Source organism: Spermophilus citellus, assembly GCF_964194105.1.
Source record: "Spermophilus citellus genome assembly, chromosome: 8".
Classification (NCBI taxonomy): domain Eukaryota; kingdom Metazoa; phylum Chordata; class Mammalia; order Rodentia; family Sciuridae; genus Spermophilus; species Spermophilus citellus.
The window spans coordinates 386,379-413,829 of NC_138189.1; the positions used below are offsets into that span (position 1 = coordinate 386,379).

At 60.3% G+C, this 27,451-nt stretch overlaps 1 protein-coding gene across 2 annotated transcripts; it reads right to left on the reverse strand.

Annotated features, from left to right (window-relative positions):
- Window positions 1-4,698: 4,698 nt before the first annotated feature.
- Window positions 4,699-25,665, reverse strand: CPLX1 (complexin 1). 2 transcript variants are annotated; one of them, XM_081304480.1, is made up of 3 exons: window positions 25,568-25,665; window positions 8,543-8,718; window positions 4,699-4,897 (listed from the first exon to the last, which is right to left on the reverse strand). In XM_081304480.1, exons 1-3 carry the CDS (start codon window positions 25,596-25,598, stop codon window positions 4,700-4,702), a joined length of 405 nt encoding a protein of 134 aa, XP_081160606.1. In that variant the 5' UTR covers window positions 25,599-25,665; the 3' UTR covers window position 4,699. The 2 variants fall into 2 exon arrangements, with proteins under 2 accessions (XP_081160606.1, XP_081160605.1); XM_081304479.1 differs by lacking the exon at window positions 25,568-25,665 and adding an exon at window positions 19,629-19,759.
- Between the last annotated feature and the right edge of the window lie 1,786 nt (window positions 25,666-27,451).

The window sequence follows — 27,451 nt, forward strand, 5'->3', positions numbered from 1 at the left end:
AATGGAGAAGGAAAGCTGACTTGCTCTTTCTCCCTCAGCCCAGCCCGGGGCCAGCAGGGGGAGGGCCATCAGTTGATGAGCTGGGAGAGACCCCAGGCGTCCCAGCCAGCCCCTCCCAGTGAATTGGTGCCTTGCTGGGGTTGGGTTGTGAAGCCTGTGGGTATTTTCATCCAACTCAGCCCTGTGGCCACCCTGGGGCACAGTGGTCTCCAGGGCTGTGAAAAATGGGTAAGTCAGAATGACCTTTCCACTAGCAGGGCAGGAAGGCTCTTCCAGGTGCTGTCCATGGAGCAGAGGGTCTGTGCTGAAGGAGGCCTTTCAACCTGGCAAGGAGAGGCATGAACCTTTTACTGCACCCTCCCCTGGACTGGGGACTTGAGAGGACAGAGGTTGTCCCCCTCTTCCTCTGTCCCCGGACAGAGGCTGCACTGTGGGCCCACCAGCTCTGTCCAGGACCAGGCCAGTTGAGTGCCGGGGCAGTGGGGAACAGTATGGACACACCGAGGGGCTTGGTGGGACGGAGCCCCAGGTCATGGCCAGGCAGGTGAGGGTGTCTCTGAATCACCTTCCACCTTAAGGCGGGTTCAGAGCCACCAGCCTGTGCTGCCCCTTTTGGCCCTTTGTCTTGAGTGCCAGGGCATACCTGGCTGAGGGGCCCTCCTCCTGGCCAGCTCAGGCTGAGGCCAAGCTAATTCCCGCCCTGTTCTTCCCCAGGACAGAGCTTGGGGCAGCGTGGGAGTTCAGGAGCTGAGAAGGGCAGGAAGGTGGGTGGGACAGACTCTGGTCGGGCCCTCCTTGGACATGGACTCGGTGCCCAGGGAGGGACCCCGTTGGCATCGTCACCCACGGGCGGGCAGGAGGATCAGCGGGAGGTAGGGACAGCAGCCTGAGGACCCGGAGCGCCCTGGGAACAGGAGGAGGCGGGCCTTGGGGGAGGGGAGGAGCCAAAACGGGCGACGTCTCTGATTGGCCAGAATTTTACACGTGACCGTCTCAGCCACTGAGGAAACCCACGGTGGGACGAGGCCCTCGGAACTTCCGCACCCCGCGCGGATCGCGGCGCTGGCGGGTTCGGATGGCGGGGCGTCAGTCCCGACACGGGAAGGGGGTCCTCCTCGGAGGCTCCTTCCTCGTCGGCCCGGCCCCATCCCTCCCGGCTTCACCCTCACACACCCTGGCCCACCCTTTCCAGAACCGGTGACCACCGGAGCCAGGCTGTTGGGGATTGTGTGGACAGGTGGCTGAGACCCAGGGTTCCCCGGCCCCGCTGGCTTCGTGGTGTTCAGAGGGATTAGTCTAGCAGCGGATTAACAGAGCTAGACAAAATGGTTAATTGCTGGACCTTTTAGAATTTCTCCGGACCCCTGACGGTTGGTTCAGCGGCTGTAACTGGAAACGACTGAAGGAGGTCACAGCACTGGCACCAGCAGTGCCGCCCACTGGGAGGCTGGCCCCCTGCAGAGCCTGGAGGGTGGCGGTCGTCTCTGCTGCAAATGCAGTTCCAGTGTTGAAGATCACAGCTAAACTGTCCAGAAGGGAAAGACTTCTAAGGACAGAGTGGGGCCTCCAGACCTGGCAACTCATGGGGCAAGCTACCCTGCAACACCTTGTCTCACTGCTCTGCCTCCCCGTCCCCAGGCATCTGACTCTCTGTCTGGAGCCCACGGGGGCTTCCTAGCTCCCTCCCTTTTAGGCCTCTGCACATCTCTCCTCGGAGGGTCTGCCGGACTACTCATGAAATAGCAGCTCTGGTTGGGCATGGTGGTGTATGCCTGTATTCTCAGGTAATCTGGAGGCTGAGGCAGAGGACTGAACATTCCAGACCAGCCTCAGCGTAAGTTAACAAAATTCTGTCTCAAAATAAAAACATTAAAAAAAAAAAATGTAAAGGGCTGGGGTGTGTAGCTCAGTAGTAGAGTACTTGCCTAGCATGTGTGAGGCCCTGAATTCTATCCCCAGTACCACAAAAATAAGTAAATAAATGGAAGCTGTTGCCTTCACTCTGCCCTCTTAACTGTTCAATTTTCCTCCAGAATAGAAATCGCCACTTTGAACACAGTACATATTTATCACGCCTCATGTTTCTCATCACTACAAAAACCCGATTGGAGGGACGAGACCTTAGTTATCCCCAGGCCTAGAGCACAGCTCAGCTGTGTTAGGGACCCCAGTGTACTTCCCCAGAGTCCTCAGACCCCATCACCTGAGGGTGAACAATGGGGCCAGAGTCTGACCCATCGATAACTAGAGGACCAGCTGACTAATGTTCTGGGTCACCTGCATGTTCAGGTCACTGTTCCAGCCTAAGCAGAATCCAGACCAGGGCAGGGATGGGGCAGGAAGAGTGGTAGGTAGACCTGGTTTTCCCTTCTATGAACAGCTATGCTGGGGTAGTGGGTAGCAGCCAAAGTGCAGAGCATGCTACCAAGTCCTATCGGAGATGTGGATGTAGATAGATGTAGACCCCAGGAGAGAGAACTGCTCCCTGCCAACAAGTGGAATGACTCACTGGGAAGCTCAGTAGTGTCCTCTGGAGGCAGTGAGAGGGGCTGTGGGAGATGCTTCAAGTGGTTGGAGGAAACCATGTTCCCTTTGAGACCCCACCCTGCACCCAGGAGGACCCAATGGGTTGGGACTCCTGTGGGGGGCTTTCTGCCTTCTAACTCTGGGCAAGGTTTGCTGGAAGGTCCTTGTGTGGGGAAGGTCACAGAACATCCGGATTTGCTGCCTCCCTGGAGAGGGCCCCCGAGAATGAGCAGTCATACACCTCAGGGAGGCTGAGTGTCAAGCAGATTTGTCATGGCAGGACACCCAGAAGGGAAGCAGACCAGCTAGTTCTCTGGGCTGGGATCCAGGTGCTTGTACCAGGCTGGAGAGCTGGCAGGTCCCCCAGTGCTGCAGGGAGGAGGGAGGACTCAGGACAGGACCTTTGGACAAGGCAAGAATTGAGGGGCCCACTCCTGGGCAACAGAGTGATCTGGACCCTGAGGCCTGGGAGAGCTTTGGGAGGGAGGAAGCCTGTCACCGTCAGGAGGCTTTGCAGGTGACCTGTGGGGCCTGAAAGGGTAGGTCTGCCCTTGGGAGATGGGTCAGGATCTTGGGGACAACTTGTTTTTGCTGCAGCAGGAGCCGAGGTACTGCCTACCAAGCAGGGCATAGGTGCCCACAGATGAAAGGGACGCTCAGGCGAAGTGGGAACTCTGGAAGCAGGAGCCACATGGCATGAATCACTGTTTATTGGCTGTGATTCCATCTGGAGAGAACACACGTGAGCCCCCCGGCATGCAGGAGGAGGCTCAGGGACAGACGGACAGGTAACACCCACAGTCTACGGTAAGCTTGGCGGCCGGGCGCCCCATGTGCTGGGAACAGGATGCGGGGTTAACGCGAGAGAACGCCCAGTCTGCTCAACGTGTGATAACAGGCATTTTAAAAAGACGCGGACCCCAGAGGTGCAGGGGCGGCGCAGGGCAAACCCGGCGAATGTGCGCCAGGCGAGCTCTCGCTGCCACAGACAGAGGGGCGTTCATAGTTAGTATTGCAGTCTAATTGTTATGGCTTCTCTAAAGAGCTATGTAAGGTCATGAAGGCCCCAGGCCACGCCCCTGGCCCGCAACTCGTGGACACTTAATGAAGTTTTGATGTGAACAGAAAGGGCCAGGGGACCAAGACAATGGCCTTTCGGTGGAGATAAAACTCATCAAATACAGAGACCTCATTTACCTGAGATTCAACGGATTGTGATGCAAATTAAACAGGATGGAGGCAAACAGGGATGGGCTGCTCAGCTCGGGGTGGCCGGGCCTTTTGGCTAAACTCCACTGGGTTGCACGAGGGACCAATTGGTGGCCCCAGCCCAGGGCCCGCACCCTCCAGCCACCAGCCTCCCTAGCTCTGGAAGGTGGGAGTGGAGTGGGTGGCTACCGGGTTCCCCGAGGAACAACAGCCACCCCCATGGAGGATAGGCCACCAGGGAGAGGCCCGACTTGGTGCGTGCTACAAAGGGGTGCCTAGGGACTCAGGATTGTCTGAGAATCCCCCAAACCTATTGCTTTGTTCCCCGTGGCATGGTATTCCTTAGAAGAGAGGGACAGAGAATGCTGGGGCCGCAATGGAGAGGCGAGGGGGTGGGCAGCCAGCGGACAGGAAGACGGAAGCAGGGTCCAGCGACCCAGGTTGGTGCATGGGGTAAAGGTTTGGAGCTTGGCCGGCCCCAGGAGGGGCACAGGCACCAGCTGCTCACCCCCCAAACCCAGCCCAATCAGCACAACCAGCTCCTGCCCCCACTATGGCTGTGCTCCTGAGTTTGAGCCCCCACAAGCGCCACCCATGCAGGGCTGTTGCACCCAGGGTGGAGGGGCTGACCCCTAAGGTCCCTGACCTCCACCTGGCTGGGTGGGCGGCAAACGCAAGGACAGTAGTGGAGGGTGGGCCGACCACCAGCAGGCAAAGGAGCACGGAGAGGGGCACGGACTGCAGGGGCCCCGGGTTGCGCCCTTACCCAGGGTTGGGGGTGTTGATGGCAGTGCAGGGAAAGAAAGGGTAGAGGCTCCCGAGGCGGGAGGGGCGCGGGCAGGATGGACCTAGGACTATGGCTTATATTGGCATTGGGGGTGCTGCTTCTGCTCCCGATGTCCTTTCCGGGCCTCCGCAAGGGTCTGTCTGTACAGGGGGCGGGGCGGCGCTGTCCGATCGGGCGCTACTTCTTGAACATGTCCTGCAGCGGCCCAGGCAGGTACTTGATGACCGTATCCAGGATGCTCTCATCCTCCTCCTCCTGCTCGTCCCCGCAGCCCGGAGGAATGGGTTTCTTGGGGCGAGTCAGGCTGCCCTCAGAGTTGGCCTCCATGGCCGCCTGCGCCTCCGCCTCGCGCTCCTCCTTCTTCTTGATACCATACTGCAGGGAGAGGCAGGGAGGGCAGGTCAGGCAAGGGCTGTGCCCATGGGGTCCTGCCTCTGTGGGGCTCACCAGGCAGAAAGGGCCAGGGGACCGAGACAATGGCCTGCACTGGGGCCACGCCAGGGACCCAGAATGTGCTCCAAGTGGCTGCGAAAGGCCTGAGAGGAAGCCCCCAACCCACCACCCACTGGAGGACCCATCAAGGAGAAGTGATCCCACCACAAGGGGCCCCTGCGGGGAGGGAAACCCAGAGAACAGAGGAGCATCTAAAAGGCATGGAGGTGGGGCATAGCCTGGGCAGCTGTGGGCCCCAAACCCATTCTTCCAGCCCTGCTCCCTGAAGCCTGGAGCCCAGCTCCAGAACCAGAGCCTTCACTATAGCCTCCCATCCCAGTCCCTGGTCCTCCCCCTGGTCTCACACCCCCAACTTGGCCAAGGGCCCTAGATGCCAGTGAGCTGTTCCCTGCCAGAATGCCCTGGAATCCCACTTACGTGTGACCTTGGCCCACACACCTGCATGTCTCTGCCTACCCCACTTCTCATCTCCTGGATCTGTCCCAAAGTCTCTTGTTTTTTCCAGGGTAGGAGAAAAGCCCAGGGCCTCAAGCATACTAGGCAAGCACTCTACCCCTGAGTCCCATCCCCAGACAGGAGCGAGAGGTAAAGGGGGTTTTTCCTTGTCCTCTCAGCCCCTCTCATCTTTAACAGACGTGGGAGTGGAGGGTCTCAATGACAGGTGAGAGGGTAGCCCAAGAACATGCTGACAGGGATGACCTGCCAGCACCTTACAGCACCAGGAGCTCAGTGGGGTGAGAGGACAGCAACGGGCACTCATCACACCCACCTAGGTTGCCTCCTAGGACAGCCTTGCCCCACGGAGGCGGCAGCCTGGGGCCAGAAGGGGAGGGGGGAGATGTGTGTGGGCTGGACAGAGATGCAGCCAGAAACTAGGTCAGGCCAGCACACAGATGGGACTGGCTCTGCAGCACCCCAAGAAGAGAACCTGGGAGCCACTAGCCAGCTCAAGGGCCACTGGCCAGACCACGACAAGGCCCCAAGGGGCTGACATCGGAGGTCAGACAGGCAGTCCTGAGAGCTCTGTTGAGAGGCCACAAGTGCCAATCCATGACTGGAGCCCCAAACATGATCAGATAGACCACCCTCTGGAACCTGTCAGCATCCGCACAAGCTCAGGCTGAGCCTTGAGCCAGCACAGGGGACTCAGGGAGGGAGACTCTGGGTGGGCACCCACACAGGCTAACTCCTGCCAGAGCCTCATCTCCTTCCCAGAAGGAAGGTTCTGGCTCAGTCACCTACCGTGGGTGGCTGGAAACACATGCAAATCAGTGGTTCGTATGCAAATCCAGCAGCTCACACACAAACAGGGGATGGACATGCAAATCAGGTGAGGATATGCAAATAAGATGGTAAGCATACAGATCAGGTTATGTGTATGCAAATGAAGCCTGGGTGTGCCAGGCTCCCCTCCTGGCCCCAACACACTCCACAGCTTTGTGATGGGGACTGAGGGTACTGCTCTAGGAATGATCTCCACCACCTGAAACAGACCCAAATGGTATGCCCACCTCTCTCCCTCTGTTGGAACCTGGGTCACTGGAGGCTCACAGATTCGGGAGCTGGGCTCAGCCCTCAGCCCCACATCTTCAGGAAGCCTTAGACAGCAGCTTGCCTACCCCCAGCTCCTGAGATGGGGTACATGCTGCCCAGGGGAGGCTGGGGAGGTCAGGGCCAGTGAGCAGCAGGGTCTGGCCAGCAAGGGCATCTGGGGAGGCACAACTGACTGGCAGGGCTGGGTTTTCCACCTGTGGGGAACAGGGCACGGGGCACCAGCTGCAAAGGCCCAAGGTCAGGGGCTGTGCCAGCATCAGGACGTGGGTCTGGGCAGCAGGTGTGAGGATGGGAGCCCACCACCTCCTGAGCTCCCTGCTGGGTGGGACCAGGCAGCACAGCAGGGCTCCTCCTGCAGCTCCTGGCACAGGGTGGGGGGGTGGGGGGTGCGGGGGCGGGTTAGGCCTCTGTAGATTCTCCCTGCTGGACCACCCTCCCCTTCGAGCCAGAGTGCCTAATTTTGAGGTTGTAGCTTCAGTGTTCTCCATGTCTCTTCCCAAATCCAGCCTGGTACATGCTTGCTGAACTTGCTGGAAGATGAATTTCTTTAAAATTTCCAGGAAACAGAGTGGAGAAGGCACCGGCCTTTTCCTCCACCTTTCCTCCTGACCCCCGAGTTCTGCATATCCCACAGCATCCCTGCCTCCCCTCGGCTCTGTGCTCCCCATCGTCACTGTTCCCTGTCTCTGGCTCTTCCTGTTTGCCTGTCTCTCCTCTGAATGGCTGTCTCTGTCTGGGACTCCCTCTCCCTTTTCCTCCCACCCATGCCCTCTCCTGATACACTGTCAGCCAGGACACGGCCGAGGCGGGGTCTGCCTCCCCACCTACCTCTGACTGAGGCCCAGCCTGACTCAGGCTGCAGCAGGTCAGGTCTGTGGGGCCGGGGAGGACACATGAGCTGCTGTCCAGGGAAAATCAGCAGGTGCTTCCTGCAGGACCCCAGAAACCATCCAGGGACTAAGGGGGTGTCGTGACAGAGGAGGGGGTGTCACTGGGGTGTACACGGACAGGGCTCGGCGCTGTGCAGGCTCCTGGGGCAGGGTGGGGAGGGGAGCCCTTGAAATGGCCCTTGTGGGCCCTGGCTGTGTCACCTACCCCGACCCACTTCTTCTGCCCATGTCTAGTTTCTACGCAAGACTCAGCAGAGCTGGCTGTCTCCAGGGTCTGAGCCGTCCCACCCCCAGCCTGGGCATCACAGGGAGTCTGAGCCAGAGGACTACGGCAACGCCCCCTCCCCTTGTTCCTGGCCACCAGGCCTATGGCACTCAGAGCTAGGCACTAGACCAGCTGCAGGAGGGACCCAGGAAAAGCTCTGTCCCAACTTACCCCAAGCCCACCTCTGTGTGGGGGGGCAAAGATCCCCACTGGGCACAGGGACCATGGGTGGCCTCATGGCCACTCTGCCCCACCCAGCCCCACCCAGAGACCCTGGACAGAGCCCCTGTTCCCACTGCTGCACCTGGTTTCCCCCAGCCACTGCAGGCCCACAGAGGGGGTGGGGCCTCTGCCCTCCTCCAAGGCTCCTCCAAGCCCCCACCCCATCTGCAGGGAGGAGGGTGGACACACAGGGCTATGCTCCTGGGGGGGACGGACCCAGTGGCAGTCAGAGTCTAGACACATGGGCCTCTCTGCCAACACAGCCTTGAACTCAGAGCCCACTCTGCCCCTATTTCCCCACCTGTGACAAGGAACAGTCCTCTCTGGCAGCCCCAGGTCAAAAGTCACCCAGAGAACTCAGAAGCAGGCATGACTGCCCGTCACAGCTCCTCAGGCCTCACTGCCCGGCCACCTATAGACCCAAAATGTTGGGCCCCCTCCCTGGGGGTGGACTAACCCCAAGGGAGGCCAAGGTCCTGCCCACGCCCTCCTGCAGGGCTCTCCTGGCCCCGGGAGAAAGGGCCAACCTTTCAGGAGCAGGAGGGCCAGCCCACGGCAAGCCCCTAGTACAGATGAGACCCCAGGACTACGTCCTAGAGCCTGTGGTGACCCGCTGGCAGCCCAGGTGGTGCCCACCTTGTCGCGGATGCCCTGCCGCATGACCTCACGCTCGGCCTCCATCTTGGCATACTTGGCCTTGCGCTCCTCCTCCTCCTGCCGCAGCGCCTCCTGGCGCTCCTCCTCCTTCTTGGCGGCATCAGGGTCCTTCTCCTCGTCACCACCCAGCATCTTCCCCATGTCCTTGGTGGCTCCTGGGGACAGAAAGGCAGAGTCAGGCCACAGGCCCTGGTGCCCTCCAGTGGGGAGGGCTTGTGGTCGGCAGGCGCAGTGTGGCCTCGCATGTGCTGGCCTGTGTCCTCCTGGGTGGCCTCCAGGGTGTGAGCAGAAGGGTGGCATGCAGACACCAAGTCTGGGCCAGGATGGCAGCAGCAAGGACACTGCCTGGCACTGGCACCAAGGCCCCAGTTCCTGCCCTGCCAGCCACCACTGTCCTCACAAGCTCCTGATCCTCAGGCCCAACATGGCCCTGACCTCCTGTGTCACGGGCCACAGGACAGACTATAACACAGCCCACACCGCAGGTGCCAGGCAAGCCGTGGCCCTGTGGTGGCTCTGGGGAACAGGGCTGGGCATCACCCAGGAAGGAGCCTACATCACCACAGCAGCGATCTGGACTGCTTTTGTGCAAACCTTGCCTCTAGAACAAGCTGATTCACACTGAAATGAGGGAGGCCATTAGCTCTTCTCCCTTTTGGGAAGTGCTGGCACCTTACAGTGTCTCTCCCCCAACTCCCCTGAGGGCATTGTAAGGGCAGCTGAGCCCTCCCATGGGTGCTCAGCTCTCTGTCTCTCTCTTTTTTTTTTTCCTTTTGGTACCGGGGTTTGAACTCAGAGGCACTCAACCACTGAGCCCCTAACCCAGCCCTATTTGTATTTTATTTAGAGACAGGGCCTCACTGAGTTGCTTAGTGCCTCTCCATTGCTGAGGCTGGCTTTGAACTCCTGCCTCAGCCTCCAGAGCCACTGGGATCACAGGCGTGCCAGGTTGGGTGCTCAGCTCTTGACACAGCTCATTTGGGGCTGCTACAAATTACACTGTGGAGACCGAGTTAAAAATAGACAGGATACAAATATGTAACAATAAATCCCATCCACAGGTATAACTACCATGCACAGACAAAAAAATAAGGGAAAAATAAATAAACACGACCCAGTTGCTCCTTGTGGCCAGTGGGTTCCCCCAGACAGCACACCGCTCCCCCTGCCCTCCAGCAGTGGCCAGAGTTTGCACAGAACCTGCACCATTGCCTCCAGGGTAATCTATGCTTTCAGGACGACTCAGGGCTTTCCACACGTTTTTGATCCTCGATTGGCTAACTCTGGCAAACGTGGGATGCTGTGTCTGTGAGAAAGGCCCGCAGCTGAGGCTGTTGGGACCATCACAGCCCAATTCTAAAGCAGAGAAACAGGAAAAGGGCAATTTCACCTCACCCTGAGAGAGGTGAGAGCACCTGCGGTAAGGACCCAGGGCAGGGCTCAGCAGGCACAGCCGCCTTCCTGGAGGCCCCACCGAGCAGCCTGAGGAACAGGGCAGGGGCGCCAGTGTCTGAACGTCCCTGGAGCCCTGATGACCCCCGCAGAGCTCCACAAGACCCCCGAGAACTCACAACCCTGCCCGTCCATTCACAGCAAGCTGGGCACAGAGGACACAAACTGCTTAAGCATAAATTTGATGAGGAAACCTGTAGCTGAAGATGATATCATCCATTTAAAGTCTAAGGCTGGGAGAGACACCGGGTCCTGGTGGATGGTGACACCTTGAAGGTGTCCATGGCCAGCCTGTCGTCATGAGCAGCCTTCGCACCTCCAATCCAGCCTCCCAGTCCTCACAGCCTCTTTTTTTGGAGTCGATAGAATTCAGGTTCACATGGCAGAATGAAGGCCAGAGAAGCATGTGCCTTCAGGGGAAAGCAACTGCTGGGACTGGGGACCTCAGGGGCAGAGGGGCACTGGGTTCTCTGGCTGGAGGTGTCCCAATATGCTCATGTCCATTGCCGTTGCTGGGGAAGCTCAGGCTCTGTGGGGAAAGAGGCCACCACGGCCGTGGGGCAGGCACCCTGCAGAATCTAGCACACGTGGGCTCCACACAGCGCACACTCCATGGAGGGACACAGGGACACGGGTGTTAGCACCACCACAGCCCTAACACCACGCCTCTGTACATGGCTGGACACAGGGCACTGTGTTGGGCAGTGGACACAGCCCAAGGGGACCCCAGGCATCCCGGAGGGTGCAGCATGCCAAGGTGGGCGGGGGACACCTGCAGATGGGCATGTCACAGATCCCGCTGCAGGAGAGCAAGGCGGGAGCTCTGGGTAGGCACAGCAGGTTCCTGTGGTCGAGGAGGGCAGAGGCCGCCTGCCAGGCTGGCCTGGAACCAAGCCGGAAACGTGTCAGGGGCCTTTCCGAGTCTCACAGAGTTCTTACAAAGACCAGTCGGAAGTTAGTCTGCACCACAAGGGAAGACCCCCAGGCCCACCAGCATGACCACCACAAAGCAGAAAACAGGAAGTGCGGGCAGAGACGCAGGGAGAGTGGCACCCTCAAGCCTCGACAGAGCAGTGGACGTGGCCAGCAGCTCAGACAGAAATCGACACAGCAGCAAGGCTGCACTGAGCAAGAAGCCAGCAGGTGCTCAGGGAAGTCCTGCCAACTCCCCGTGTGAGGCCTGGAGCAGAGGTAGAGGCTGGGCTGGCTGGAGAAGAACATTCTGGAAGCAGACTAGCTGGCTGCATGGCACTGTGGCTGGGCTCTTGCCACTGAGCCCTGCAGGTAAGCAGACTGAAATGGTAAATTCCATGTCATATGTATCTTATCACTATAGAAAGAGAAATGTAAATTCCAGATGACTCATAACTCTGTCTCCCACAACAGCCAGCCTCAGAGACTCAACGTGCTTCTCAGAGTCAGCACACCTGGCCGGACAGGGCCTGGCCCAGGAACAGCAGGACAGACACCAGATGCACCAGCAGGTGCGGAGCCCAGCACAGCATCTATAGTGAGGTTCCAGCCCTGTAGAACCAGAGGGTTGGGCTCGCCATACGGTCCTGAGCAGGCAGGTTCCTGACAGCTGGGGACCAGGGCCACACTGCTCCCACAGCCTCCACAGAGGACAGGACCTGGAGCCAACAGCAGCATTGAGCCTCAGAAGACAACAGCCCAGAGTCCTTGGCGCAGGATGTGGCTCTGCAAACCGGGGCAGGCAGCAAGTGTGAGATGCCCCGCAGCAGGGGAAAGGGCTGGGGATACTGTGGACAGAAAGGGGCCAGGGAGGGATGGGCGGGGTAGGGCTGGTGAGCTCTCCCTTCTCCTCTGCCAGGGGCCCAGGGCCAGCAGAAACAGCAGCCCGCTCTGTCCTAACACGCTGCAAGCTGAATGAAGTACATTCTCCAAAAAATGTAAAAAGCAACGATCTCTAAGAACTCACAGATGGGATCTTTCAACATTGACGAGAAGATAATTCCCATGATATTTAGAATGTTCTTGGAATGGAGAAGACAGAAGGAAATCCTCTGGGTTATTTCTGTGAAATTAGCATACAAGCAGTGCTAACAATCAACCCAGAGTCAGACAGCGAGACAGAGACGGCGCAGGACCAGCTCCAGCCTGCATCGCAGCACAGAGGCCACCAGAGAAGGGGCAGCAGTCTGCGTCCCCAGGACTCTACAGGAAGACAGCCAGGAACTCTCTCAGGGCCTGAGAGCGGCTCTTACGACAGTGTCCTGCGCCTCCTGACCCCACACTGTCCGTAGGCGCAGCCACTATATCAGCCGCGTGCCCCACATGCTACTCCGGGCACCCCACGCCCCCAGCAGCTTTCTGCCTTCTGCTCCTGCAGACTCGGAGCTGACAATGTCCTGCATCCCCACTGCTGGGGCCGGGCAGGGATGGGCGGGTAGGGCTGGTGAGCTCTCCCTTCTCCTCTGCCAGGGGCCCAGGGCCAGCAGAAACCCCTGCCCTGCCTGTCCACTGCCCCCTCTCTCTACACATGGCCAAGGGGTTCGGTGACAGAGGGGCCCATGACACAACCGTGACAGAATTGCCGCAAACAGAGACACTTTTATTTTTACTTGCTTTTTGGTACCCAAGGTTGAACCCCAGGTGCTGGGCCACTGAGCCATGTCCCCATGCCTTTTTACTTTCTATTTTGAGAGAGCATCTTAGTAAGTTGCTGGGGCTGGCCTGCAACTTCTCATCCTCCTGCCCAGCCTTCTGAGTCTCTGTGATCACGGGCGTGCGACACCACACCAGCTAGAGCCCCTTTTTAAGCAGCTGCATGGAGCTGTGAGCGACACTCGGCACCCTGTAGGGCTGGGGCACTTGCACACATCTTGCAGACATCCTGATGGAGACGGTGGCCCAGGGGCCCCTCCACCCCAGCGCCTGACACTGCCTCCTTCAGGACACCACAGTTCATGGCTGGCGGCTGGCTCAGCGGCTGCATGGGCTCCCCTGTGGAGCTGCACTCATGCAGAGTGTTGCAGCCCTGGCCGTTGTCACCCTGTGGACACACCTGCTTGCCGGCAGCTCTGCTGGTGCCCGCGGGAGGTCAGTGCACTACAGCTGCCTATAAGTTCTGAGCAAGGGATGGTGCGGTTGTGCAGTGAGTCTAGGTTTCACCTCTAAGGAGCTGCCACGCTTCCCCCAGTGTGTTGTGCCCAGCCTGCCTCCCCACAAACTGACCACCTGCCGCGGCCTCTCGGTCCTCGCTATCCTGAGTGGGTGTGATGTGGCTCCTGGTTACAGTTGAATCTGTATTTCCCTCATGACTAAGGAGGCTGAGCATCTTCCAGTGAGTCTGTTAGTCATCCTCATCCTCTTTGGAGAATATAGACCTCATGGTTCGTATTCTCAAGAATAAACTGTTTAAGAACAGCCACAGCCAGGCACAGTGGCCACGCCTGTAACCCAACAGCTCGGGAGACAGGACTGTAAGTTCAAGGCAGTTTAGCACGGCCCTGTCTCAAAATAAAAAGGGCAGGGGATACGGCTCCATAGTCAAGTTCCCCTGGGTTCAGTCCCTGGACAACAAAGAAGGACGGGGAGCTTTAAGGAGAATGGCAGGGTGACTCGGCCGCTCTGCTCCCACCCAGGACCCCAATGCCAGGCCCCTCAGGGGCCACTGCAGTGGCTGAGCAAGTGGACACTGGGTCTTCTTGGTTTCTGCCCCACTGCTCCGTCATGGCACTCTGCCTTTGGGGTCCTCACGGCCCCAGGGGCACCTCTCAGAGCTCTGCCTGCTGTCTCTCAGAAGGGCCTCCCCACCGTGAGGCTGGAGTTACAGCGTCCTCCACACACTGCCCACGCTAACGTGGGCCCAGGAGCCCGCTGACAGTCTCATCACACAGATTCCCCTCTAAACACTGCGTCCATCTCCCAGTGTCCATCCACTCACGGTACTTTCTGCTTCCCCTGGGGTCACCATTGACCCCTGGTGTCCAGGAAGCCTGTCGCTCAGATTCTGGGGCTCAGGAGGTGGGCCAGGCCAGGGCTGGGGCCAGAGCCATGTTGAGGGCTGGCCACCAGCCTGGCCCTTCCTGCAGCTTCCTCCGCCGCACTCTGCCAGGGTGGGATATAGGGCCACAGGCTAAAAGCCACCAACAGAGCCTGATGCCGATGGCAGAAGCCTCTGAACTGCTTCCTCCAGGCCAGGCCTGCAGTGTGAGTCACAGCTGGGAAGGCCAGCGGCTCCTTGCTCTTCTTCCTTCGACCCCTGTAGTCGAGGGGCACCCTGTGCAGCCCTGGAACCCAATACCTTGTGGGGCCAGCTTCACCACCCCACGTGGGTGACTCTCAGAGCATGTGGCATGTCCACAGTGGCTGGATGGTACCAGTGCTGCCCAGTCTCACACTTGCTCACGGTGCTCGGCTCTGGGCCTCTCCAGGGTGGACCTGGACTCTCACCCAGGAGCCAGTGTGTCCATGTTTCCTGTGTTCCTGCGGTGGGAGCTCAGCTCCATGTGGAGCTGGGCAGGACGGCTGTGTCTTTGGCCACAGAAGTGACCCCTTCCTGGGGAGGGCTCCTGCTGGCCGTGCAGCTCTCTGGGTGGACGCCATGGCATCTCGCATCCCCTCTCTCTGCTAGTCTTTGTCTAAGATGAGCTTTCTGCAGCTCCCAGGGCTGGAGCTTAATGATTTTACCCAATTTGAAAAGCTTGCCTTTTAACCAGAGTTCCCAAAGACAAGGGAAGCCTTGGGTCTTGTACCAGGCAGCGCAGGGAGCAAGGCACAAAGGGCTCTGCCCACCCACACCCTAGAGGCCAGACAGGAGCCTGTGGGTCCCAGCAGCTGGCCCAGGTGCAGGGCCCGGGACACACCAGGAAACCAGCACCTACACCCCAAGCGGCGGGCGTCTGGGCCAGTTGGGCATCACCAGGCCAGCGCACCCCGGGGGGAAGCCGGACCACAGAAATGCACGGGGCTTGGGATGGAAGCCAGAGGCAGCCGAGCAACTCTGTGAGGCCCTTTCCCAAAAAATAAGGTGAGACTGACGTGCCACTGGACCGGCAGCTGTCTGCCCAGGCCTTGTGCTGGGGCACAGTGGGGGGCATGTACATCAGATAACCCCCCAGGACCACCGGGGATCTGAGCCCACCTGTGGATGTTCCAACAGGATATGTCCTGAAGGACCAGCCACCAGGGCCACAGCTGTACCTCCAGATGACAGGAGGGGTGGGGCTCAGGTTAGCATCTGCCAAGCTCACACTGGGGCCCAGGCTCAGCTCCCAGCAGCACAGGAAATGAAAAGGTCACATGTGCTCTAAAGAAAAACGACGGCAGATGGCCAGCAGAGCTGCTGCCCTCTGCTTCCCACACAGCACCACCACCTGGGCTGCGGTGCTCACCTGCACCCGGTGACCCTCAGAGTGCTGCGCCAAGACCCCCGCCACAACGTGCAGAAGAGCTGTACACATGCTGACCAAGGCTGGGCAGAGAGCAGGGCACCCGACCACACAGTTCCCAGAGGCCACGGACAGCATGAGAACAGGGCCACAGAGGTACCAAGCTGGGTGGGGGCTGATGTCAGGCCAGAGCAGTGACAGTGTAAACCATTGGCCAAGCACAGCACCCGGCGAGGCCTGGGGCTGAGGCATGTGGGAGGCCGTGGGCTCCCCTCCCTGGAGACCCCAGTGCCCAAGCCCTACTGGGATATCCAGAGGTCACTTCCTTGGAGAAACAGAACGGACATGCCCCATTGACCAGTCCCCAGGTGTTGTGCAGGGCAGGGGACCGTGGAGCTGCAGGTGGGCAGTGGCTCCCCTATGTCCTGAAAGAAGAGTCCTCACTCAGCCCTGCCCATAGCTGCTTCCCACGGTTGTCCAGCTCCCCAGGGTCCTTCTGGAGAAGTAGAACCACAGCCCCACAAAGGCCATAGAGTCTGCCCAGGGGGAAGTCCCTGAACACACCCAGGTCGGTCCCCTTCAGAGCCCAAGTGCCCCACAGGAGCATGACGGACTGCCAGCCAGGTTTCCCCGGCCCGTGGAACGCGGGCGTGCACCTGGACACTCCCAGCAGGAAGCAAACCAAACACTCAGGCCAGGAAAGGACAGGAGGACACAGCGAGGCATTGGAAGTCCAATGCCACATCCACACTGCTCAGGCCAGGGCCGGAGGCCAGGATCTGCCACTCCAATGCTTCCTATAAACAGAGCACCAAGGCTCAGAAGAGAAGAACCCCAGCTTAGTCCCCAGGACTGAAGAGCACTTGAAATCACAAGCGTAGAAAATAAAAATCAGATTGTTAGAAGAAAAAGTTTGGGAACTATCCCAGAAAGTAGAATGAAAGATGTCGACAGAATGTCAGGAAGCCGCAGTGCCAGAGCTCCAGAGAGGGCAGGAGCAGGGCAGAGACAGAGCCCACAAAGAAGCAATGGGAACAGGGCTCCCAGACTCCAGGCTCACACCAGGGGGTGGGCGAGGCAAGGCCTCCAGGCCTGGCGGTTTCTCAATGCCAGCAGAGAGATATGGGTCGCACAGCAGCCCTGGACCAGAACTGGCTCCAACTCCCCCCAGCCTCATCGTGGTCTGGGGCAGCAGAGAGGAGCCTCAAAGTCCAGGGGACTCTTCCAACCTGCAGCTTTATACCCACACCCAGCCTAAATGCCTCTCCAGAGCGGAGATAAAGATCCCTCCTTACCACCCACGCACCTGTCTCAGAAAGGACAGGCACACAAACAGCTCCGCAGTGACAGTACTGAGTGACTGTTTCCAGAGCCACCAGTCAGAAGGAAGGGCAGGAAGGTGCTCGGGAGGGAGACATGCCTACCCTGTGGCTGGCACGGTCACCTGCGTAAAAATACTGTGCTGGGGGCTGCTGCCAGGAGAGGGAGGGATCCCAGGAGCCCAAGGCTAGCCACGAACAGACTGAGGGCTTGGCGAGGCTCAGCCACGCGTCTGTGCGGCTCCTCGGGGGCAGTTTTACAGTCCAGAGACTCAGCCATCAGCTGAGGGCCGGGGGGAGTGTGATGCCTGAGCATCAGAAGAAACCCGCGAAGCTCCTCAGCCTAAACAGAGGGAGGAGGCCTGCGGCCCGAGTGCGGCTGCGGGCAAGCATGTGCCTGCTCCTCCTTCCGTCCTGGCTGAAGGCACCGCTGACTTCAGAGGCCACAAGTTGCAAAAGTACTCAACAAAACTCCGTAAGTACCTGCTGACTCAGGCCTCAGGGCCGCAGGACTGGCCAGTCCCCACACCAGGTTGTCCCTGGATTCAGGCCACACTTATCCTGAACCTCATCACCAAAGGACAAGCTTCCACCAACCCTGCCAGACGGACAGAGTTCCCTGAGCAGGCAGCTCCAGGGTCACAGGGTGCTTCGGGAGGAGCTGGAGAACCTGTGCAGCACCCAGAGGGGCCTCTGCGGCCAGGGGGCTGGTGGCCTGGGGGCCCCTGCCTGGCGACCCACCCAGACCTCACCCTGCTACTCATTCATGCCCTTTAAAATATCCCAGATCACAAGGCCATCCTGCAGCCTCCACAGGAAGGGGAATCCACTGTGGAGTTCACGGGCAGTCGCCTCCGGCCACTCAGATCCCCAGCCTGGGGCATCCTGCGGTCCCGTGTGAGTGCAGGCCAGGCCCAGGACACACTGGGCAGAGGTGAGCCCCTGGCAGAGGCCCACGGCGGGCCCAGCAGCTGCTTCCACATCAGAGCTGGGCATTTCTGCTACTGTCTCCGCTCTCTACAGTGGAAGTCACTACTTTTATAAGAAAATACTTGTGTGTTAAAGGTGTTCGTAAATACCACTTGTGTGACCAGAGCCAAGATCAAAACGTTTCCTACCTATTGAGAAAAGAGAGGTCGTGTGAAGCCTCCACCTCTGCACTCCAGAGAACCAGAGGTGGGAGGAAGCAGGAGGAGCCGGGGGCCACGACTACTCCTGTCACCCAGCCCCTCAGGAGGGAGCTCAAAGACCCCGCCTCAAAGGGAACAAAAATGCTGAGCAAGGGCAGCTCAGTGCCAGGCACCCTGGGTTCACCCCTAGGACCAAAAAGTAAAATAAAATAAATAAACCCAGGCTGGGCTGTGGCTCCGTGGTGGAGCGCCTGCCTAGCACACGTGAGGCCCTGGGTTTGATTCTCAACACCACATAAAATAAATGAATAAAATTAAGCTATTGCATCCATCTACAACTAAAAAATAATTAAGATAAAATAATATAAAGTACAAGGAAGGGGCTGGGGCTGTAGCTCCGTGGTAGAGCACTTGCTTCGCGTGCGTGAGGCACTGGGTTCGATCTTAGCACCACATAAAAAAATAAATAAATAAAACAAAGATTCTGTCCAGCTACAAATAAAAAAATGTTTAAAACAAAAGGACAGGGCAGCCAGAAGGGAGGCCTCTGAACGTCTCACACAAAGAAGTGGCACGGGTCTGGCGGGGACATTGGCAGTGCCCTGTGTGACACCAGACACGGGCCATGTCCTGCACTGTCTCCAGGTCCTTGTCAAGGTGCAGTTGCTCCTGGCCACCAGGAATGAAAAGACACCTTCTAAAGCACACGGATCTGGCTGGCTCCCTGGCAAGGTCACCGTGCCCCTGGCCCCTCTTGGCAGCTAGAGCTGCGGTGAGGGTTTAAAGGGTGTGGGGTCTTAGAAACAGAATTCTGTTCCTGTAGTAAGATGACATACATGGAGCCTCTAAGGGAGCATTGTTTTTTAGCTGGAGTTGGACACAGTACCTTTATTTTGCTTATTTATTTTTATGCGGTGCTGAGGATCAAACCTACTAACTCACACTGCCAGGCAAGTGCACTCCCACTGAGCTCCAGCCCCAGGCCTAAGGAAAAATTTTGCAAGTTAAGATGAACAAGGTCAGACCCAAGATGGGCTGCAAGCCTCCTCACTGAGCACAGGCCCCATGGACAGAGGTGGACTACTCTGAAGGAGGCCAAGCCAGGCACCCAGGGCCTGCTGGTTTAGCCGGAGGAGCAGTGGTCCAAGCAGAGTCCAAGCAGAGCCGAGCCCAGAGGGGCGGTTCCAGGCTCTGTACCAGGGGCTTTTAGTTGTGGGTATAGAGGGGGGCCTGGCTGCATTGCCGAGGCCAGCTGAGCACCTGGGCTCACGGGGACCCCTTTCCCGTAGCTGGAACCACAGTGACCACGGTGCCAGGCTCTGCAGAGGAATTTTAAATGAGGCAGGATGCCAGGGTCTCTGTGTGTTGGCCACTCAGGGCAGAGGTTGCTCTACAGCCACCCTCCACGTGCCACTCACTCCTTCGAGCCCCCAGGCCCTGGCTGCCACCCTCCAGTTTCCTCTGGGAACATCCCCTGGTCAGTTGCCCGTCCCTTGCCATCCAACAAGTCGACCCTGTGGCCAGAGAGGGTGGGGGACAGATGACCAGGTCAAGGAGACAGAGCACTGGGCAGGCCAGGGCTGCCATCCAGCAGGCCCCTCTGCCTCTGCTTCTTGGCCCACTGGTCAAGGTCAGAAGACCCCTCCCCTGCGTGGCACTGAGGCAGCTGCCGGCCCCTCTGAGAGCTGGGCCTACTGAGCCCCAGTGCCATGCCCTCGGTGGACAGTGCTGTGAGGCTCAGCCTGCTGCCCATCCTGGTCACCTGCTGACCCGATGCTTGGCCCTGGCCCCCCGGTTCCCCCGCCCTCACCTTGACCTGTGAGGATGGCCCAGGGCACCCTGCTGGGCAGCTCGGACCATGCAGTGGCCGGCCCTGCCAGTCCTGGGGGCAGGGGATGAAGGCAAAGCCTGGTCTCCCTGCTGCTGATCTGGATCATGCCCCACATGTCAGGAGCCTCTCCCCTCCTCTGCTCCCGTGGTCTGCAAACCCTCGTGTGCTGGCCTGAGACCGCTCCACATCCACGGCACGCTCCGGGAGGCCTCCTTTGGAGGCCTGCCAGCCAGAACTGCTTCCTTGCCCATGGAGCTGGGCGCCAGGCAGTGTCTGATCTTGGCCTTTGGGAGAGGACAAAGGAGACAGGCGAGATGAAAACGCCAATCAGTGAACCCAAACTGCCAGGCATGGCGACAGATGGCACAGCCACCAGCCTCGGGATGGCCGTCATCTCCCTCCACTCATGTTGCCACTCATGGGACCGGGCACCAGCCCTGGTGGGAAAGATGGCAGTGCTGCCTGACACCTCTTCTGCAGAGGGGGCAGAGGACAGAGTTGGGCAGGGCCCATGGGGGCCCTGGAGAGCTCACACAGGCTCAGCAGCAGGGGCCTGCCCCTCCCCCAGCGTGCAGAAGCCAGGAGCAGGCGCTGTGACAACCAGTCCTCCACCTCCCGGACTGCAGTCTGCACCCAGGCCCTGCACCCAGCACCTACATCCAGCACCCCAAACCAGTTCCCAGCACCTAGCACCTGTACCCAGCACCAACACCAGCACCTAGCATTAGTACCTAGCACCCAAAACCAGGACCTGCACCCAATGCTCAACATTGCACCCAGCACCAACACCTGCACTCAGCACCAGTGTTCCTCATCCAGAACCAGCATCTGCACCCAGCATCAGTATTTAGTAGTTAGCACCAGAACCCAGCCAAAGCACTCAGTACCCAACACCTGTGCCTAGCACCAAGTACCAGACTTGTACCCATCAACATTGACACCTAGCACCAGTACCTGTACCCAGTGCCAGTGCTCAGCACCTCAGCCTCAGAGCCCATCCCTATTCCCATGGGAACATTTTTGAGACCCCTCACACAGGAGCTACTAAAACGTTTTACACCCTGCTAGGTCATTAACTCTGCAAAAAGGAAATCAGAGGCCCTGGCCCTATGGAACAGAGGGGGAACCATGTTTACAGGTGCAGGAGGAGAGGAAATGTGGCTCAGCAGTGTCACTGGACACCCCCAGGGCACCAGCTGGGGACAAGGACAACACTGAGAAGCTGGAAGCCTGCAGCAGAGGCAGGAGAAACGGGGCCTGACCGGGCCTTCCACAGCCCCTGCCAGAGTCCCCCTCCCGGCTGTTCCTGCAGGCTGCACCTCTGGGAGTCCCCAGCCAACGGCAGGGCAGTTCAGAAGGACTGCGTCCTGCCCCGTGCCACCTGGAACAGGAGCCTCAGCACCCCCAGGGGCTGGGTGGAGCTGGAAGGAGGGCCTCCCCTGGCCCAAGGGTGCAGGGGTGCCATGTCCCCTGGCCCAGCCCTCCTTGGCCCCTGGCTGGTGGCACAGGGTGGAGGCCTGGACTTGCAGCTGTTTGAGGCATCGTGGATCTCCGCCCGTCCACCCATCCCCAGCGGGGGATGTTGGCAAACACTGCTGAGAGCCCCCACGCGGGCACTGTCAAAACACAGCTCGCATCCCAGCCAGTTTCCTGCCAGCCCATGAGGGAACCAGCCAGCCTTTGGGAGCTGCGCCCTCCGGAGGGGAGGGGGAGCTGCAGGGCTGCGGAGGGAGGCTCTCGCCTGGAGTGTCCTTCAGGCTGCCAGGGATCTGGGGCAAGAGGTGCTTCTGCCGGCCAAGGAGAGGCACGAGTGTGGGTATTTCACTCTCAAGCACTACTGGCTGCCTGCCCTGTGGAGGAGGACACACCTGTCGCAGGGGCTCAAGGTGGGGGGTCCTGGAAATTAGTACTTCCCTTCTTGGGTGTGAGCCCTCTAGCCAGGGACGCCTAAATGGAAACTAAGAGTCTCCACTAACACAGCACTGAACAGGTAACAGGCTGTGTGCCTCAGCGCCTCCCTGGACTGGTGATGCAATGTGGGGGCAGCAGCAGTCACCTTGAAATCAGAGGAGCAGACAGAGTGGAAAGCTACACTTAGGGCACCAAAGCCACCTGACCCCTGTCACCCACATGAGCTGCTCTCCCTCTGGCTCTGTTACTGCCCTCTGAGAGCAATCTCCCCACCTGGAACTATTCACATGCTGCCCAGTTCAGCACACAGCTCCAGTGTCCTCCCAGACACCTGAGGACCTGGGCCTGGGCAGCATCCCCCGACCGCCCAACTCAGGGACAGCCAGGGAGGGACAGCCAGGGAGGGACACCAGGGAGGCCCCAACACATAGAGCTGCTGAGACCCAATCAAGGGAAGAGTGGACAGGAAAGGGTCCAGCAGATCAGCCCATCCAGGCCCTGGGGGTGGGACAGGACAGGGACAGGCCTCATCCTTGACACAGAGCCCAGGGTGCTAGGCCCAGGGCAGACTCCCCATAGGACATTGTCCACAATGACCATGCTGGGGGGTCCTGGAGCTGCCTGGACAGTGTGGGCTAGCACTGTCCAGCCTGCCCTGGCCCCTGAGGTCCTGGCACTTATACATGCTCACACCCCCCGTGCCATCTCTGACCCACCAGGGCTCCACGTCCCTGCACCACTCCCGAGGACCTGAGCATGCTCTGGACACAGAGGGTCACACCAAGGTGGCATGGCAGAACGAGATCATCTGGGCCACCACCCCAATGCTCACTCTCCCCCTGGTGAAAACACAGCCTGGGGCCCAGGCCACCTCCAGGCATGTGTGCTCTGTGGCTCAGGAGCCAGCCCCAGGTCCTCACAGATGTGGCCAGAGCACCTGGCCACCTGCAACAGGACATGCCATCCTGGACCTGGAGTCCCAGAGGGGGCAAAACCACAGGAGGTGGCCTGTCCCCACAGAGGGTGGCAGAGGCCTGAATCACGGCCATGATGCACCTGCGGGGTCCAAGGCCTGCTGAGGCACAAGGGCGTTCTCCTATGAGAAGCAACAGCCTCAAGCTGGATGCCAAGTGCCCCAGTTTGGTCCCAAGAGAACTCTCCTCCCAGCCCTGCCTGGCCATGGGCACAGGATCCCAGGGTGCCCACGATGGCCAGGCTGGCAGTGTGGTCAGGCCTACCAGGCAGCACTGCCCCTAAGCTGTGGCCTTCAGGGTGGCAGGTGTCAACCTATAGCACACTGTGAGCCCTGAGGGACACAGGACTGCCCAGTTCTGGGGACGTGGACTAGAGGGGCCTTGGAGTCAGCTGCTCCCTCAGGGCACCTTGGTGGTGACAGGTGGGGAAGGCACATCAGGGAGCCATGAGAATGCAGTGCAGGAGACACTGGTGGCTGTGTGTGCAGGGACCATGGTGCAGAGGTCACAGGACGTGGCGAGGCCAGGGACGGTAACTGGGCCGTCGGGCTGGGTGGAAAGGAGGGTGGGAGAGGCCTGCCAGGCTGAGCTTGGCAGACATGGCACCAGCTCTGTGGCAGCTGACCAGGGAACGGGCCCGGGCTGGAGGAGGCACTGCTGGCCAGGCCCTTCCCCACACCCTGCAGGCCCACCAGCTGGACGGCTGCACAGGCTGCAGCCTGCCCCGGACACGTCCACCAGCTCAGGGGTGTGTGCAAGGGCTGGGTCTCCCTGGAAAGGAGGGGCACTGTGTGTCCATGGCCCAGCCCGATCCAGAGTCCATTCCTCCCCCATCTAGGGCCCTGCGTTGCAACAGGACATGCCATCCTGGACCTGGAGTCCCAGAGGGGACAGACCAACAGAGAGGGCCTCATACGTGCAGAGCCTGCGGCCTGCAACCTCAGCTGCTGCCCCGCACCTTCTGTCCCCACAAGAGCCTTGCCTGAGACTCAGGGACAGAGCAGACAAGACCCTGAGACATATGTCCCCTGGCCACTCCCTCCTCACAAAGGACACAGCTTGCAGGAAGAGAAGAAAGATTGAATTAGGCAGCATGGCAGTGAGGCCTGTCTGCAGCGGGTCACCAGGACCCAAAGTCTCCCCCAGGCACCTCCTGCGTGAGCCTCTGTGTGGTCCTGCCCGACTCTGCTTCTCAGCTTGAAAGTCTCACTCTCGATAGCTCCGTTCCGTCTGTCCCCCTGCATCCTGAGTGCCTTTCTCTTTCTGTTCCTTGATCTCTGTTTCTGGGCTGCTCTTTTCTTTCCTTTCTTGTCCCTGGCTCTCTGGTGGTTTCCTGGGCCTCTCCTGCTCTCCCACCTGCCGGTTTCTCTGGGTCTGGGGCTTGGTCTGTCCCTTCGGGTCTCTGCCGACCTCTGACCTTCATTGTGGAGCTGTTCTCCTTCCTCCATCCATCCCAGTCTGTGTCTCTATCTTGCTCACATGCACTCTGAGCCCAAAGTGACGCCCACAGGGAGAGAAGAGCTTGGAGCCGAGACAGGTTGCCAGAGAGCCTCGCCTGCTAGCCCCGCCCAGCGCTGGCCACTGCAGCCTCCACAGCAGGAACACAGAACAAACCCAGAGTTCTCTGCACCTTGCGCAGCCTGGCACCCAGCATGGGGCTGCAGCCCAACGCATGCCCACTGGCCACCCCCAGGGCTCCCACGGAGCTGGCACAGCCCGCCCTGGCACCACTGTAGGAAAAACTTTGGGCTGACATGGAACAAAGAGGGACTCGCGGCTGGCAATTACCCGCTAATTCCAGCCTCGCAGACAGCAAGTCAGACGGCTCAGTTTCCCTAAAAGCCCACCTCAGGCCTGAATTAGCCACCTAATTAATTATCTGTGACAGCCTGGGATAGGCTGGTGGAGCCCGGGTCCCTCCTGATGCAGGGTGCCAGCCTGTCCCTGAATCACGTCTGGTGACGTGGTGGTTATAATCAGACTCAACCTCAGCCTGCCTCAGCCGTGCACCCTCAGCACGGGCCAGGCTGCCATACAATGTCTGGGCAGAAGTGCTCTTGCCTCCAGGAGGTGCCCGGCGTGGCACTGCCCCAGCCTCCTCCTCCTGGGCACTGCAGCTCTCAACCCCTCCCCCCGCAGCCCAAAACCCAGCTGGAAGCCACACAGGGCCAGGATGTTCCCCATGCAGGCCACCAAGGGAGTGGGAGAACTGGGCACTGGCCACATGCTCCTCTCACAGGGAGCTCTGGGCACCAAGGGAGCTGAGGTGCCAAGAGTGGACAGCTGCGGGTGGACTTGAGACCCAACCAGGATAGTCCCAAGACTCTGTGGGCCTGAGCTGACTCAACAGTCCTGACCAAGTACACCTGTGCCAACGTGGACCAGACCCTCTGTCCACTGCCCTGGCACCCCAGTCAGGAACTTAGCCCACTATCTTCTAGCAGCTTTCAGTCCAGGCAGCCTCTGGCCACAGTGATGGCCCTGGGCCAATGGGGACAGGGCTCCTTCAAATAGCACTCTGCAGGCTGCAGGAGCCTGCCCTTCCCAACATACACAAAGGAGGCCACAGAGCTGTCCTATCTGTTCCTGTGTCCAGTTAGCCATGCCTCTGTGAGGACGGTATGGCTCCCTATCCGCACGAAACCATGGAGCCCAACCCCACAGCAGGCAGACCCCACACCTCTCCTTGGCTTTCTGGGGCTCTGCTACAGGACCAACTCCAAGCCTACCTTTGGGTGCTGCTTCCCCAAGTGGGGGTGCGGCTGCTCAGCCCTTCAGAGGCTCTGTCCTACCATGCCGGGGGCAGCATGGTACGACAGAGCCTTCCTCCATCTCCAGTCCCCTAAGGCTGCCCAGGAGGCTCAGAGGGGCTGGCACGAGGGTCCTGCCTTGGCCTGTGTGAAGTCCGAGGTGGCCGTGGGGCCCTGCTGTCTGTGCCAGCTGGGAGACACATCTCTGGGTGCCCTGTGTCTGCCAGTCCCCTCCCTGGTGGCCCAGTCCCACAGCCCCCTCCCTGACTGTCCCACCTCTTACCTCCCAGGGCCTGTTTCATCACAAACTCCATGGTGATGGCTTGATTCCTTGGGACCACTCCTGGATCTCACATTCAAGTGGGGCAGGCGTCCTCTACCAAGGGGAGAGTGCAGAGTCACAGGTGCCCTGACAAGACCTTCCCCAGAGACCATCTTCATCCCCCTCCCCAGCACCCTGTAGGGCCGACCCACCCAGGAAGGGCACCTGGGAGAGTGTGTGTGTGAGGAGACGTCTCTCCTCACACCAGCCAGGATGGCGGGTCCAGCACTGCAGGTGCACCCGGCTCTGAAGGCTGCTTTCAGCAGCTACTGCAGGGAGGAGGGCTGCTCCCAGCCTGGGGGCACTGCTCAGAGGAGCCTGGCGCCAGTCTGCGTGCAGTGGGGGCAGGGCCCAGGGGGCGTTTGAAGGTCACTGCTCTGTTTCCCAGCACAGGATGGGGCTGCTCAGCCTCCTGGCTGGTCCCTGGACAATGGGGCAGGGGTCTGTCTGCGGGGTGGAGAAAGGTTAGGATGGTCCGGCCCTGAGTGGTGCCCTTTGGGGAAGGTGGTTTCTGGTCAGTGTCAGGAGGCCAGGCTCTGTCCCTGGGGAGATCCCAATGCCTGCAGCAGGAGGATGAAGTTGAGGGGACAAAAGGCAGGGGCCAGCCTTTCAGTGGGAGTGGGCAGATGGCCCCCACCTGTGTCCCTGTGAGGTCAGCGGCCAGGAGTGAGTGCCCAGCTGGGTGGATTCTGGTGGCGAGACCTTGCAAAGCCACAGCCTTGCAGTGCCCCTCTTGGTGAGGATCTCTCCTCTAAGGGAGCCCCAGGTCCCTAGGGATCCATTGTTTCATGCTTTTCCCTCTGCAGACCACGGAGACCGCGTGGGGACTGGGGCCGGTAGAGGGCAGGGATCTACCCCAGAAGTGCTGGCGCACAGGGCGCCTTTGCCGCAAAGCCTGTTCTCTTCCAAACTTCTCCCCTGGCTCCTGGGGGAGGGGACCGCGGGCCCAGCCGCAGAGAGGTGCGGGCGCTACGGGAGCTGCGGCGAGAACCGAGAACCGGAGGCGCTCGGGCTCAGGGCCGCCGCACCCGCGGCTTCGCGAGAGGCCTCGGGCGGCGCGCGCCAGGGATAAGAGAGCCCCGGAGACGGGCGCGGATTCACTGGAGAAGCGAGGGACCCCGGGCCGATTCAGCACCGCGCGGCGGACAGCGCCCGCTCGGCCAGGCGGGGCCGGGCCCGGGCCCCCGGGAAGGGACCCAGGAACCCGGAGCCGGGGCGCAGGGGAGCCGGGAGCCGGGGAAACCGGAGCCGGGAGCCGGGAGCCGGGGCGCCGAGCGGGCGGCCGGGCTGCGCGGGCGCGGGTTACCTTCCCAGGCGGGCGGGCGGCGGCGGTCAGCGGCAGCGCGCGCTCGGGCCAGTCGGGTCCATGTGGCGCCTGGGCGCTGCGGCTGCGGCTGAAGGGCACCGCGAGGAGGGCGCGTCACGCCGAGGCGCCCCCGCCCCCCGCCCGCGTCCCGCATGACGAGGAGGGCGGGGCGCGGCGGTTCCGCGGGCGCCAGCGGGCTGGGCAGGGGCGGAGGGGGGGCGACACCGCGCCCCGGGGTCTCTGGTTCCGTGCCTGGGCGACTTGGCTCGAATCCCACCCGTGTCTGTGGGAGTGCGGGGCACCGACCCCAGCCGCGGGGCCTCGAGACCCCTTCGAGGGCAAGGGCATGGCTGGGGTCACCATCTCCACCCAGCCCGCAGCCTGGGACGGGGTTCCTGGCGAGCGGTCCCGCCCTGCAGAGGCAGGAGGGGCAGGAGCTGCCTCAGACCCCAGACCACCAAGAGACCCTGCTGCCCCACTCCCAAGCCTGGGGAGCTGGAAGGGGTGGGGGGTACTTCTGAAGGTCACAGAGGACGACG

What these genes read in the sequence shown, in the direction of transcription:
- CPLX1 (XM_081304479.1), bottom strand. Translation starts at nt 19,755, where the DNA reads ATGATCCAGATCAGCAGCAGGGAGACCAGGCTTTGCCTTCATCCCCTG. An exon ending in GGCCATCCTCACAGGTCAAG is followed by an intron (nt 8,719 to 19,628) that starts GTGAGGGCGGGG and finishes TTCTGTCCCCAG; the next exon opens with GAGCCACCAAGGACATGGGG. An exon ending in GGCAGGGCATCCGCGACAAG is followed by an intron (nt 4,898 to 8,542) that starts GTGGGCACCACC and finishes CTCTCCCTGCAG; the next exon opens with TATGGTATCAAGAAGAAGGA.